A 14,606-nucleotide genomic window follows, 5' to 3' on the forward strand; every position below is an offset into this window, starting at 1 on the left:
GTCGTTGTCGTCATCGTCATCGCCGTCGGTCTCAAGAGCCAACGGAGTCGCACTTTCGTCCTCAATATCATCGGCGGTCCCGCGGAGCAGTGTCGACACGCCCTTAGCAGGCGTCGGAGCCGAGTACGTTCCGTCGACTGCTTGGGCCGACACTGATGATGTGGTCGTGGTTGTGACGAGCACTGCCACGCACACTGCGCTGGCGAGGAGGTGATGCAGGAGCTTCATGGTGCTCGGGTGCTCGGGTGCTCTTGGAGGCTCGCAGGCCGTTGAGCTCGCTTGGTGGGTGAGTTGCTAGGTACTTGGTGCTTTTCGGAATGTTCCAACTCGTGTGAGTAAGTGCTCTGGTCGCATGCACCTGTGCAGGCTGTCATCATAGGCGCGGTACTCGTGCCAACCGAAGCGAAAACCTATTTCATTTCTGATGCTCGTCTTGGGGTCCTGGGGCGGAAACACGTATCCGCTGACTTTTCTTGCCATGTGAAGGAGTGAACAAGTACACGATTGGTACAAATGGGGTGGGTGGGTGGGTGGGTGACCTGATAAGGTTTAAACGAACGAAGCAGACAGCTTCGACCGACCACCCGTTTGTTCTCGTCCTCGCTGTAAGATACCAAAGAAATGGTACCGTATCGGATACTGGCAGTGCAAGAGGTGATAATCCGTGACCCGATGGTGTCGGGCCATCTGGGTGGCTCAGATACAAAACAATGAGAAGTAGACTGAATATGCAGAAGATAGCTGCAAGCTGGATCGAGACTGCATCGTGCATGTATTGGATTTCACACCGAGTACTAGTGGATAAATTTGCCGCGGATAATTTCGCCACTGCAACTCTGCTGGCATGGTGGAGCACTAGCACGAGCATGCAGAGCACAGTTTACATTGCCATACAAGTCGTTCATAAACTCGATCGCGCCAGATAGGGACAATCGTGTGCTCATTCGTTTCCCCTTTCGACTCGCTTCTTCATGGGGTCGTATCATATCATCGTGTTCGCGGCGCAGGAAATGCAAACAAGGAACTTCTTCGACCATGGTGCAGTAGACTCACTTTCACATCTTCATTCCAATAGTTACTTACTTTAGATACACTGTCTCGTACATCGAGACAACACACTGCACTGCACGGCACGACATCGAGTCACAACGGGGCTGCTGATGCTGACTTTTTCTCACACGGGACGTGATTCAGAACAGCTTGGTCGCCCACTCCAGCCGCCAACCAGTCTCTACTTCGCCTTCGGAGTCGCCGTAGGTGTCGCCGTAGGTGTCGCCTTCGAGGTTGCTGTCGGCGTGGGCGACGGCTTCGGAGTCACCGTCGCGTTGGCGGGCTTGGCAGGTGCAGTCGAATTCGCCGGGATTGGCGTGGCGTTCGTGGGCTTGGACGTTGAGGGCAGCGCTGTCTCGTTCGTGGGTTTAGGCGGTGCCGTCGAATTCGTTGGTAGTGCAGTTGCATTCGCGGGCTTCGGAGATGTCGTCGAGTTCGTCGGCACTGCGGTCGCATTTGCGGTCTTGGGCGGCGCGGTCGAGTTCGTCGGCACTGCTGTTGCATTCGCAGGCCTGGGAGGTGCCGTCGAGTTCGTCGAAGCCGCCATTGTATTCGCGGCCTTGGACGGCGCCGGCGTGCCGTACGGGCTTGTCGTCTTGGGGGCTACCGTAGGCGTTGCAGTCGTAGGGGTCGCCGCTGCTGCTGCTGCTGCACTCAGCCGGCGGGCGTCGACTGCCGCATCCGGCTCAGCTGCTTGCTTCAACTTCGTGTCCAAGGCGTCCTTGACATCGATGGACACCTCACTGCTGTCGTTGTCGTCATCGTCATCGCCGTCGGTCTCAAGAGCCAACGGAGTCGCACTTTCGTCCTCAATATCATCGGCGGTCCCGCGGAGCAGTGTCGACACGTCCTTAGCAGGCGTCGGAGCCGAGTACGTTCCGTCGACTGCTTGGGCCGACACTGATGATGTGGTCGTGGTTGTGACGAGCACTGCCACGCACACTGCGCTGGCGAGGAGGTGATGCAGGAGCTTCATGGTGCTCGGGTGCTCTTGGAGGCTCGCAGGCCGTTGAGCTCGCTTGGTGGGTGAGTTGCTAGGTACTTGGTGCTTTTCGGAATGTTCCAACTCGTGTGAGTAAGTGCTCTGGTCGCATGCACCTGTGCAGGCTGTCATCATAGGCGCGGTACTCGTGCCAACCGAAGCGAAAACCTATTTCATTTCTGATGCTCGTCTTGGGGTCCTGGGGCGGAAAAACGTATCCGCTGACTTTTCTTGCCATGTGAAGGAGTGAACAAGTTCACGATTGGTACAAATGGGGTGGGTGGGTGGGTGACCTGATAAGGTTTAAACGAACGAAGCAGACAGCTTCGACCGACCACCCGTTTGTTCTCGTCCTCGCTGTAAGATACCAAAGAAATGGTACCGTATCGGATACTGGCAGTGCAAGAGGTGATAATCCGTGACCCGATGGTGTCGGGCCATCTGGGTGGCTCAGATACAAAACAATGAGAAGTAGACTGAATATGCAAAGATAGCTGCAAGCTGGATCGAGACTGCATCGTGCATGTATTGGATTTCACACCGAGTACTAGTGGATAAATTTGCCGCGGATAATTTCGCCACTGCAACTCTGCTGGCATGGTGGAGCACTAGCACGAGCATGCAGAGCACAGTTTACATTGCCATACAAGTCGTTCATAAACTCGATCGCGCCAGATAGGGACAATCGTGTGCTCATTCGTTTCCCCTTTCGACTCGCTTCTTCATGGGGTCGTATCATATCATCATGTTCGCGGCGCAGGAAATGCAAACAAGGAACTTCTTCGACCATGGTGCAGTAGACTCACTTTCACATCTTCATTCCAATAGTTACTTACTTTAGATACACTGTCTCGTACATCGAGACAACACACTGCACGGCACGGCACGACATCGAGTCACAACGGGGCTGCTGATGCTGACTTTTCTCACACGGGACGTGATTCAGAACAGCTTGGTCGCCCACTCCAGCCGCCAACCAGTCTCTACTTCGCCTTCGGAGTCGCCGTAGGTGTCGCCGTAGGTGTCGCCTTCGAGGTTGCTGTCGGCGTGGGCGACGGCTTCGGAGTCACCGTCGCGTTGGCGGGCTTGGCAGGTGCAGTCGAATTCGCCGGGATTGGCGTGGCGTTCGTGGGCTTGGACGTTGAGGGCAGCGCTGTCTCGTTCGTGGGTTTAGGCGGTGCCGTCGAATTCGTTGGTAGTGCAGTTGCATTCGCGGGCTTCGGAGATGTCGTCGAGTTCGTCGGCACTGCGGTCGCATTTGCGGTCTTGGGCGGCGCGGTCGAGTTCGTCGGCACTGCTGTTGCATTCGCAGGCCTGGGAGGTGCCGTCGAGTTCGTCGAAGCCGCCATTGTATTCGCGGCCTTGGACGGCGCCGGCGTGCCGTACGGGCTTGTCGTCTTGGGGGCTACCGTAGGCGTTGCAGTCGTAGGCTTCGGGGTCGCCGCTGCTGCTGCTGCTGCACTCAGCCGGCGGGCGTCGACTGCCGCATCCGGCTCAGCTGCTTGCTTCAACTTCGTGTCCAAGGCGTCCTTGACATCGATGGACACCTCACTGCTGTCGTTGTCGTCATCGTCATCGCCGTCGGTCTCAAGAGCCAACGGAGTCGCACTTTCGTCCTCAATATCATCGGCGGTCCCGCGGAGCAGTGTCGACACGTCCTTAGCAGGCGTCGGAGCCGAGTACGTTCCGTCGACTGCTTGGGCCGACACTGATGATGTGGTCGTGGTTGTGACGAGCACTGCCACGCACACTGCGCTGGCGAGGAGGTGATGCAGGAGCTTCATGGTGCTCGGGTGCTCTTGGAGGCTCGCAGGCCGTTGAGCTCGCTTGGTGGGTGAGTTGCTAGGTACTTGGTGCTTTTCGGAATGTTCCAACTCGTGTGAGTAAGTGCTCTGGTCGCATGCACCTGTGCAGGCTGTCATCATAGGCGCGGTACTCGTGCCAACCGAAGCGAAAACCTATTTCATTTCTGATGCTCGTCTTGGGGTCCTGGGGCGGAAACACGTATCCGCTGACTTTTCTTGCCATGTGAAGGAGTGAACAAGTACACGATTGGTACAAATGGGGTGGGTGGGTGGGTGGGTGGGTGACCTGATAAGGTTTAAACGAACGAAGCAGACAGCTTCGACCGACCACCCGTTTGTTCTCGTCCTCGCTGTAAGATACCAAAGAAATGGTACCGTATCGGATACTGGCAGTGCAAGAGGTGATAATCCGTGACCCGATGGTGTCGGGCCATCTGGGTGGCTCAGATACAAAACAATGAGAAGTAGACTGAATATGCAGAAGATAGCTGCAAGCTGGATCGAGACTGCATCGTGCATGTATTGGATTTCACACCGAGTACTAGTGGATAAATTTGCCGCGGATAATTTCGCCACTGCAACTCTGCTGGCATGGTGGAGCACTAGCACGAGCATGCAGAGCACAGTTTACATTGCCATACAAGTCGTTCATAAACTCGATCGCGCCAGATAGGGACAATCGTGTGCTCATTCGTTTCCCCTTTCGACTCGCTTCTTCATGGGGTCGTATCATATCATCATGTTCGCGGCGCAGGAAATGCAAACAAGGAACTTCTTCGACCATGGTGCAGTAGACTCACTTTCACATCTTCATTCCAATAGTTACTTACTTTAGATACACTGTCTCGTACATCGAGACAACACACTGCACTGCACGGCACGACATCGAGTCACAACGGGGCTGCTGATGCTGACTTTTTCTCACACGGGACGTGATTCAGAACAGCTTGGTCGCCCACTCCAGCCGCCAACCAGTCTCTACTTCGCCTTCGGAGTCGCCGTAGGTGTCGCCGTAGGTGTCGCCGTAGGTGTCGCCGTAGGTGTCGCCTTCGAGGTTGCTGTCGGCGTGGGCGACGGCTTCGGAGTCACCGTCGCGTTGGCGGGCTTGGCAGGTGCAGTCGAATTCGCCGGGATTGGCGTGGCGTTCGTGGGCTTGGACGTTGAGGGCAGCGCTGTCTCGTTCGTGGGTTTAGGCGGTGCCGTCGAATTCGTTGGTAGTGCAGTTGCATTCGCGGGCTTCGGAGATGTCGTCGAGTTCGTCGGCACTGCGGTCGCATTTGCGGTCTTGGGCGGCGCGGTCGAGTTCGTCGGCACTGCTGTTGCATTCGCAGGCCTGGGAGGCGCGGTCGAGTTCGTCGAAGCCGCCATTGTATTCGCGGCCTTGGACGGCGCCGGCGTGCCGTACGGGTTTGTCGTCTTGGGGGCTACCGTAGGCGTTGCAGTCGTAGGCTTCGGGGTCGCCGCTGCTGCGGCTGCTGCTGCACTCAGCCGGCGGGCGTCGACTGCCGCATCCGGCTCAGCCGCTTGCTTCAACTTCGTGTCCAAGGCGTCCTTGACATCGATGGACACCTCACTGCTGTCGTTGTCGTCATCGTCATCGCCGTCGGTCTCATGAGCCAACGGAGTCGCACTTTCGTCCTCAATATCATCGGCGGTCCCGCGGAGCAGTGTCGACACGCCCTTAGCAGGCGTCGGAGCCGAGTACGTTCCGTCGACTGCTTGGGCCGACACTGATAATGTGGTCGTGGTTGTGACGAGCACTGCCACGCACACTGCGCTGGCGAGGAGGTGATGCAGGAGCTTCATGGTGCTCGGGTGCTCTTGGAGGCTCGCAGGCCGTTGAGCTCGCTTGGTGGGTGAGTTGCTAGGTACTTGGTGCTTTTCGGAATGTTCCAACTCGTGTGAGTAAGTGCTCTGGTCGCATGCACCTGTGCAGGCTGTCATCATAGGCGCGGTACTCGTGCCAACCGAAGCGAAAACCTATTTCATTTCTGATGCTCGTCTTGGGGTCCTGGGGCGGAAAAACGTATCCGCTGACTTTTCTTGCCATGTGAAGGAGTGAACAAGTTCACGATTGGTACAAATGGGGTGGGTGGGTGGGTGGGTGGGTGACCTGATAAGGTTTAAACGAACGAAGCAGACAGCTTCGACCGACCACCCGTTTGTTCTCGTCCTCGCTGTAAGATACCAAAGAAATGGTACCGTATCGGATACTGGCAGTGCAAGAGGTGATAATCCGTGACCCGATGGTGTCGGGCCATCTGGGTGGCTCAGATACAAAACAATGAGAAGTAGACTGAATATGCAAAGATAGCTGCAAGCTGGATCGAGACTGCATCGTGCATGTATTGGATTTCACACCGAGTACTAGTGGATAAATTTGCCGCGGATAATTTCGCCACTGCAACTCTGCTGGCATGGTGGAGCACTAGCACGAGCATGCAGAGCACAGTTTACATTGCCATACAAGTCGTTCATAAACTCGATCGCGGCAGATAGGGACAATCGTGTGCTCATTCGTTTCCCCTTTCGACTCGCTTCTTCATGGGGTCGTATCATATCATCATGTTCGCGGCGCAGGAAATGCAAACAAGGAACTTCTTCGACCATGGTGCAGTAGACTCACTTTCACATCTTCATTCCAATAGTTACTTACTTTAGATACACTGTCTCGTACATCGAGACAACACACTGCACTGCACGGCACGACATCGAGTCACAACGGGGCTGCTGATGCTGACTTTTTCTCACACGGGACGTGATTCAGAACAACGGTCGCCCACTCCAGCCGCCAACCAGTCTCTACTTCGCCTTCGGAGTCGCCGTAGGTGTCGCCGTAGGTGTCGCCGTAGGTGTCGCCGTAGGTGTCGCCTTCGAGGTTGCTGTCGGCGTGGGCGACGGCTTCGGAGTCACCGTCGCGTTGGCGGGCTTGGCAGGTGCAGTCGAATTCGCCGGGATTGGCGTGGCGTTCGTGGGCTTGGACGTTGAGGGCAGCGCTGTCTCGTTCGTGGGTTTAGGCGGTGCCGTCGAATTCGTTGGTAGTGCAGTTGCATTCGCGGGCTTCGGAGATGTCGTCGAGTTCGTCGGCACTGCGGTCGCATTTGCGGTCTTGGGCGGCGCGGTCGAGTTCGTCGGCACTGCTGTTGCATTCGCAGGCCTGGGAGGTGCCGTCGAGTTCGTCGAAGCCGCCATTGTATTCGCGGCCTTGGACGGCGCCGGCGTGCCGTACGGGTTTGTCGTCTTGGGGGCTACCGTAGGCGTTGCAGTCGTAGGCTTCGGGGTCGCCGCTGCTGCTGCTGCTGCACTCAGCCGGCGGGCGTCGACTGCCGCATCCGGCTCAGCTGCTTGCTTCAACTTCGTGTCCAAGGCGTCCTTGACATCGATGGACACCTCACTGCTGTCGTTGTCGTCATCGTCATCGCCGTCGGTCTCAAGAGCCAACGGAGTCGCACTTTCGTCCTCAATATCATCGGCGGTCCCGCGGAGCAGTGTCGACACGTCCTTAGCAGGCGTCGGAGCCGAGTACGTTCCGTCGACTGCTTGGGCCGACACTGATGATGTGGTCGTGGTTGTGACGAGCACTGCCACGCACACTGCGCTGGCGAGGAGGTGATGCAGGAGCTTCATGGTGCTCGGGTGCTCTTGGAGGCTCGCAGGCCGTTGAGCTCGCTTGGTGGGTGAGTTGCTAGGTACTTGGTGCTTTTCGGAATGTTCCAACTCGTGTGAGTAAGTGCTCTGGTCGCATGCACCTGTGCAGGCTGTCATCATAGGCGCGGTACTCGTGCCAACCGAAGCGAAAACCTATTTCATTTCTGATGCTCGTCTTGGGGTCCTGGGGCGGAAACACGTATCCGCTGACTTTTCTTGCCATGTGAAGGAGTGAACAAGTACACGATTGGTACAAATGGGGTGGGTGGGTGGGTGGGTGGGTGACCTGATAAGGTTTAAACGAACGAAGCAGACAGCTTCGACCGACCACCCGTTTGTTCTCGTCCTCGCTGTAAGATACCAAAGAAATGGTACCGTATCGGATACTGGCAGTGCAAGAGGTAATAATCCGTGACCCGATGGTGTCGGGCCATCTGTGTGGCTCAGATACAAAACAATGAGAAGTAGACTGAATATGCAGAAGATAGCTGCAAGCTGGATCGAGACTGCATCGTGCATGTATTGGATTTCACACCGAGTACTAGTGGATAAATTTGCCGCGGATAATTTCGCCACTGCAACTCTGCTGGCATGGTGGAGCACTAGCACGAGCATGCAGAGCACAGTTTACATTGCCATACAAGTCGTTCATAAACTCGATCGCGCCAGATAGGGACAATCGTGTGCTCATTCGTTTCCCCTTTCGACTCGCTTCTTCATGGGGTCGTATCATATCATCGTGTTCGCGGCGCAGGAAATGCAAACAAGGAACTTCTTCGACCATGGTGCAGTAGACTCACTTTCACATCTTCATTCCAATAGTTACTTACTTTAGATACACTGTCTCGTACATCGAGACAACACACTGCACGGCACGGCACGACATCGAGTCACAACGGGGCTGCTGATGCTGACTTTTTCTCACACGGGACGTGATTCAGAACAGCTTGGTCGCCCACTCCAGCCGCCAACCAGTCTCTACTTCGCCTTCGGAGTCGCCGTAGGTGTCGCCGTAGGTGTCGCCTTCGAGGTTGCTGTCGGCGTGGGCGACGGCTTCGGAGTCACCGTCGCGTTGGCGGGCTTGGCAGGTGCAGTCGAATTCGCCGGGATTGGCGTGGCGTTCGTGGGCTTGGACGTTGAGGGCAGCGCTGTCTCGTTCGTGGGTTTAGGCGGTGCCGTCGAATTCGTTGGTAGTGCAGTTGCATTCGCGGGCTTCGGAGATGTCGTCGAGTTCGTCGGCACTGCGGTCGCATTTGCGGTCTTGGGCGGCGCGGTCGAGTTCGTCGGCACTGCTGTTGCATTCGCAGGCCTGGGAGGTGCCGTCGAGTTCGTCGAAGCCGCCATTGTATTCGCGGCCTTGGACGGCGCCGGCGTGCCGTACGGGCTTGTCGTCTTGGGGGCTACCGTAGGCGTTGCAGTCGTAGGCTTCGGGGTCGCCGCTGCTGCTGCTGCTGCACTCAGCCGGCGGGCGTCGACTGCCGCATCCGGCTCAGCTGCTTGCTTCAACTTCGTGTCCAAGGCGTCCTTGACATCGATGGACACCTCACTGCTGTCGTTGTCGTCATCGTCATCGCCGTCGGTCTCAAGAGCCAACGGAGTCGCACTTTCGTCCTCAATATCATCGGCGGTCCCGCGGAGCAGTGTCGACACGCCCTTAGCAGGCGTCGGAGCCGAGTACGTTCCGTCGACTGCTTGGGCCGACACTGATGATGTGGTCGTGGTTGTGACGAGCACTGCCACGCACACTGCGCTGGCGAGGAGGTGATGCAGGAGCTTCATGGTGCTCGGGTGCTCTTGGAGGCTCGCAGGCCGTTGAGCTCGCTTGGTGGGTGAGTTGCTAGGTACTTGGTGCTTTTCGGAATGTTCCAACTCGTGTGAGTAAGTGCTCTGGTCGCATGCACCTGTGCAGGCTGTCATCATAGGCGCGGTACTCGTGCCAACCGAAGCGAAAACCTATTTCATTTCTGATGCTCGTCTTGGGGTCCTGGGGCGGAAACACGTATCCGCTGACTTTTCTTGCCATGTGAAGGAGTGAACAAGTACACGATTGGTACAAATGGGGTGGGTGGGTGGGTGGGTGGGTGACCTGATAAGGTTTAAACGAACGAAGCAGACAGCTTCGACCGACCACCCGTTTGTTCTCGTCCTCGCTGTAAGATACCAAAGAAATGGTACCGTATCGGATACTGGCAGTGCAAGAGGTGATAATCCGTGACCCGATGGTGTCGGGCCATCTGGGTGGCTCAGATACAAAACAATGAGAAGTAGACTGAATATGCAGAAGATAGCTACAAGCTGGATCGAGACTGCATCGTGCATGTATTGGATTTCACACCGAGTACTAGTGGATAAATTTGCCGCGGATAATTTCGCCACTGCAACTCTGCTGGCATGGTGGAGCACTAGCACGATGTAGTGTGTGAATCATTTGGCCATCCGCTTCCTGCAACGAGCAACGTATTCTGCAGTTGTAAAACCTCCGCCTGGTGGCAAGAGGCACTAGACGGTGGTTACCTAGGGAGCACTAGGAGTAAAGCATGGTCGAGTAGCTGCAGGAGAGGCTAACTTTTAAATCACATCTGAATTGCATTCCAGAGCTCAAGTCGACTAACAAGCAAGGCTGTCGCCGACTCAAGCTCTAGTTCAGGCTGTCAAGACACTACAAAGTATACTTTAGCTGTGTTCAAGCAGCATGGCGGAGCCAAGTCCGCCAAAGCGTAGCCGTGCCAACACGGACGGCGACGCGGGAAGCAACAGTGTGAGGCCCAAGGGGGTTACGCTGCAAGAACCACCGCTCAGCACAAGCTTCGCGCATGAAGCCTTGGTGAAGTGGAAGCACGAGCGGGTCCTGTATGAAGATGCAGTGGAAAATCGCTGTGCGGAAACGGGAGAGGTTATCACCGCCGTGCGAAGGCCCGTGCTGAAGAGCATAAACAAGAGGTTGTTGAAGTCGTTCTCGGAGTTCGAGTTACGAATTCCTGTTGAGAACATCACCGAGGAGATGCTGACTGCAGCAATTGATCACATCCTTGGCAGCGTGATGAATGATGCTACGCCGGACGTGATGGGGATCATGGCACAACACTTGAAGCTGGACCTGGGGCAGAAGGACGTGAAAGCACGCATCCTGGACTGCTTCGACTGTATGGAGGAGGTAATGAGGTGCACGGTCTGGGTAAATCCTAAAAAGCAATACGAAGTTGAAGTGCAAGATCATAGTGGAGAATCTGAGACCCGGCACACTCAAACATCAAGTCAAGCGGGCCATCGAATATGATCCTGCTCTCAAGGCAGACTTGCACCGCCTTTTTGATGTCGTGAAGCATGAGGCCATCAAGAACCAGCAGGCCTTCGACTTGTACCAGCGCATGGACAAGCGGGACAGTGGCAACAAGGACAACAGACACAAGAAGCAGCTTGGTCATGACAAGAAACAGTTCAACTATGACAAGAAGCAGGTCATCAATGACAAAAAGCAGGGCCACCATGACGATCGAAGACCAGCACAGAGGCCAGCGCACAGGAAGCGCGAAGGTCCACCGCCGAATGGTTGCCTGCACTGCCGACGTGGTGATCACTGACTGGAGGACTGCCCGACTGCCGATGAAACGTAGAAGAGGGAAGCATTGAGGGCATACTTGGAGAAGAAGAAGGGTGGTCCTGAAAAAACGACGGTGAAGCGCCTAGCAACGAGTGAATGTATCGGTGATCGAGAGATCATTTTCAACGATCTGGTTGTAATGCATTAATGTTTGGACAACGGCACGACCTACAACATCATTCCGCGAAACATCGTCCAAGAGTTACAAATCCTGGACCCTACTGTGGAGTCAACTGTTGCTGGACGCGTGAATTTGCGTGGGCTGACCTGCATTATCACCGAGACCCCTGAAGAAGAATTCCTACTGGGCAAGAGGACGTTGAAGGCTCTCGGCATCGACGTCGACGAACTTCTGGCAGGACAGGTCACCCGGGGAGTTGCTGATATTGATCCGTTCGATGATGAGCGGGACTACAAGCCTATTGCTGGACCTGATGCTGATGCCATCAAAGTGCGTCTTCGTGAGATGGTTACAGAGGCAGTGAACAATGGGTTTCCGGCTGAAAGGAGTGAAGAGCTGTATGTAATTGCATCAAAAAGGGACATTTGGCGTCTACAAATTAGCGATGACCCCCCAGCTCGACTTACACCGTTCACGATTCGACTTAAGGATGAAGCGGAGCCCTATCGCTGCAAGCCCAGGAAATATGCCCCTGCGCAACGAGATTTCCTGCGTCAGTTCAACGAAAAGCTAATTGCCATCGGCTGGGCCTACAAAAACCCTGAGAGTCGTTGGGCATGCCCGGCACTGCCTGTGCGCAAGCCCGGCAAGGAAAACGAGTGGAGACAGACGATTGACTTCAGACCGGTTAACGCTCTCACGCAGCCACTCGCAGGTGGCATGACTAACAATGAGACTCATCTGGAGGATGTAAGGGGCAAGGAGCACAAGCAAACAGCGGATTTCATCAAGAGGTTTTTTTTCAGATGGCCCTTGCTGCTGAGAGTCAAGAATGCCAGTCATACATGGCTGCTGATGGTGAAGTCATCACGCCAACTCGCCTGCAGCAAGGATCTGTCGACTCCTCCCTGCATTTTCAGCAGTCTATTGAGAAGGTGATGCGTGAGAAAAATCTTCTGTTCGAGCACGTACTTGTTTGGGTGGACGACCTACTCATATACGCACGAACGATTGATGAATTTCTCGAGACTATTGATTTGATTTACTCGCAGTTGGAGAAGTATGGCCTGTTCCTAGGAATGGACAAGACTTGTTTGTACACCAGAACCGCGAAGTGGTGTGGCCGTGTGCTGACCAAGGATGGTGTGTCGTACGACTCGAGCAAGATTCAAGCACTGATTGACATGCCCGTGCCCACCACTGCTGGAGCACTGCAACAATTCTTGTGTGCTGCCGGTTGGATGCGCAGCAGTTTGGTTGATTTTGCCCGGATGTGCAAGCCCCTGCAAGAACGACTGGACAAGGAGCTGGCTGGCACCCGTCGAACCAAACGTGTAGCTGGCAACATCTCTATAGAGCTGACCCCAGATGAAATTGAAAGCTTTCAACACGTGAATAACCTGTTACAAAATGCTGCCACCCTTGTGCTACCAGACCCAGCAGGCACCATCTGCATGTACAGTGATGCGAGTAACGAGGGCTGGAGCATCATCTTGACGCAAGTGAAGGACTGGGATAACCGCACACCGGTCAGAGACCAGCACCATGACCTCTTGCACTGCATGAGCGGGACCTTCCATGGCGCCTCCCGGAACTGGAGCGTCATTGAAAAGGAGGGCTGCCCGATTGTGCGGGCATGCTCCGAGCTGGACTACCTACTGATCAGAGACAAGGGCTTCAAGATGTTCACAGATCATAGAAATCTCATCTACATATTTGCACCGGGCTCTGAAATCAAGAAGCACATTCGTGGCAAACTGCTTCGCTGGAGTTTGAAGCTCAATGAGTACAACTATGAAATCGAGCACATTGCTGGCGAGGACAATGTCTGGTCTGACATGTTCTCCAGGTGGGCAGGAGAGAAATCGGCTGAAACTCACACTAGCTCGATGAAGCGATGGAATACTACAATGTCGCACCAGCTATGACCTCTAGTAGACATGGAATGGCCCAGTATCGCGGACATACAAGCAGCTCAGAGGGGCAAAGTAGCGCCCATATCACATCAGCTTGACGACCAAGATGTGTACGTCGACTCTTGTTCGAGGCCGTAGATTCCAGAGAAAGCTGATGACCTGCTTCTACGCCTCATGATTGTAGCCCACTGTGGAGCTCAGGGACATCGTGGAGTCAACGCGATGGTGCAACAACTTGAGCGATTCTTTGACATCCCCAATGTGCACATCAAGGCAAGAGCATTCTGCGCTGACTGTCTATTGTGTCGCCATGTCAAGGGGGGCAACATTGTCCCTAGACCGTATGGCGAGCTGTTTCGATCCAAGGAGCGCAATGAAGGACTACACATGGATTTTCTCTAAATTGGAAACTACGACTACACTAACGACTACATCTTGGTGCTGAAGGACGACTACTCTCACTTCTGCGAACTAGTGGCGTGCAAGCAGGCCGATGCAGCAACAGCAGCCCATGCTATCCTGGAATGGAACATGCGCTTTGGACCACCACAAGTACTGATCAGTGATACGGCAACCCACTTCAAAAACGAGCTGATAGCCGAGCTTGCTCACCGCATGCAGAGTCGCCAAAGTTTCACTGTAGCATACTGCCCATGGATCAATGGCAGCGTCGAGCGGATCAACAGGGACATCTTGCAAGTATTCCGTGTCATGATACTAGAGTTTCGGCTCCGACAAGAACAGTGGGTCGATCTTCTCCCCCTAGTTCAAGCAAATCTCAATCAGACTGCTGTGCCATCACTTGCCAACTTGTCGCCCATTGAAATATTCACGGGTCTGGCGTGCCCATCTCCACTACAAAGCATAGTCGTGCAGACAGCCAAGGGCAACACACAAGTGGTGAGCATTGAGGACATACCAGCCAGCATCATGGTGAAGGTGGACGCGCTCCGTCAACATTTACACCGCATGCACCAAAAGTTGGAACAAGCCAAGAGCGCACAAACCCGTCGAAACAAGCGCAACCAACGCAGCGCTACGCCTGTCAACTTTCACATCGGCGATTTCGTGCTGTGGTCGCGAATTGAGTCACGTCTGAAGACCAACAAGCTATCTGTGAAGTGGGTTGGACCCTACCGTGTCGTAGGCACCAAACCCAACTCCTTCACTGTAGAGCACCTTCTGACTGGTGCCACAAGAGAAGTGCATGGCTCTCGTCTCAAGATGTATGCAGATCGCTCTTTTGACGTCACGGAAGAAGTGATAGAGCACATCACCAATCAAGATGTATACCTGACAGTGCGAAATCTTGTCGAGCATCGTCCCAGCTTGGATCATGGCTATGAAGTCCTTGTGGCCTGGGAAGGACTCGAAGACATTGAGAACTCATGGGAGCCTATAAAGCAACTACACGAGGACGTCAGCATCAAACTGCAGTACTACATTGATGAGGTCGCCGATGACGACCTCACTGCGTACATGG

At 54.8% G+C, this 14,606-nt stretch overlaps 3 protein-coding genes across 3 annotated transcripts; 1 reads left to right on the forward strand and 2 right to left on the reverse strand.

Moving 5' to 3' along the window:
- Nucleotides 1-6,639: 6,639 nt before the first annotated feature.
- Nucleotides 6,640-7,464, reverse strand: IUM83_09060 (proline-rich protein; the record flags this gene model as incomplete). The annotated part of the gene is made up of 1 exon (XM_067933476.1): nucleotides 6,640-7,464. The coding sequence occupies one exon, from the start codon at nucleotides 7,462-7,464 to the stop codon at nucleotides 6,640-6,642; it is 825 nt and encodes a 274-aa protein (XP_067799825.1).
- A 999-nt stretch (nucleotides 7,465-8,463) lies between these two features.
- Nucleotides 8,464-9,264, reverse strand: IUM83_09061 (proline-rich protein; the record flags this gene model as incomplete). The annotated part of the gene is made up of 1 exon (XM_067933477.1): nucleotides 8,464-9,264. The coding sequence occupies one exon, from the start codon at nucleotides 9,262-9,264 to the stop codon at nucleotides 8,464-8,466; it is 801 nt and encodes a 266-aa protein (XP_067799824.1).
- Nucleotides 9,265-10,177: 913 nt separating this feature from the next.
- Nucleotides 10,178-13,135, forward strand: IUM83_09062 (uncharacterized protein; the record flags this gene model as incomplete). Its single annotated transcript, XM_067933478.1, has 4 exons — nucleotides 10,178-10,639; nucleotides 10,809-10,943; nucleotides 11,370-11,957; nucleotides 12,047-13,135. The coding sequence occupies 4 exons, from the start codon at nucleotides 10,178-10,180 to the stop codon at nucleotides 13,133-13,135; spliced, it is 2,274 nt and encodes a 757-aa protein (XP_067799939.1).
- Between the last annotated feature and the right edge of the window lie 1,471 nt (nucleotides 13,136-14,606).

The sequence above is a fragment of the Phytophthora cinnamomi genome (genome assembly GCF_018691715.1).
Source record: "Phytophthora cinnamomi strain GKB4 chromosome Unknown Contig3, whole genome shotgun sequence".
Classification (NCBI taxonomy): domain Eukaryota; phylum Oomycota; class Peronosporomycetes; order Peronosporales; family Peronosporaceae; genus Phytophthora; species Phytophthora cinnamomi.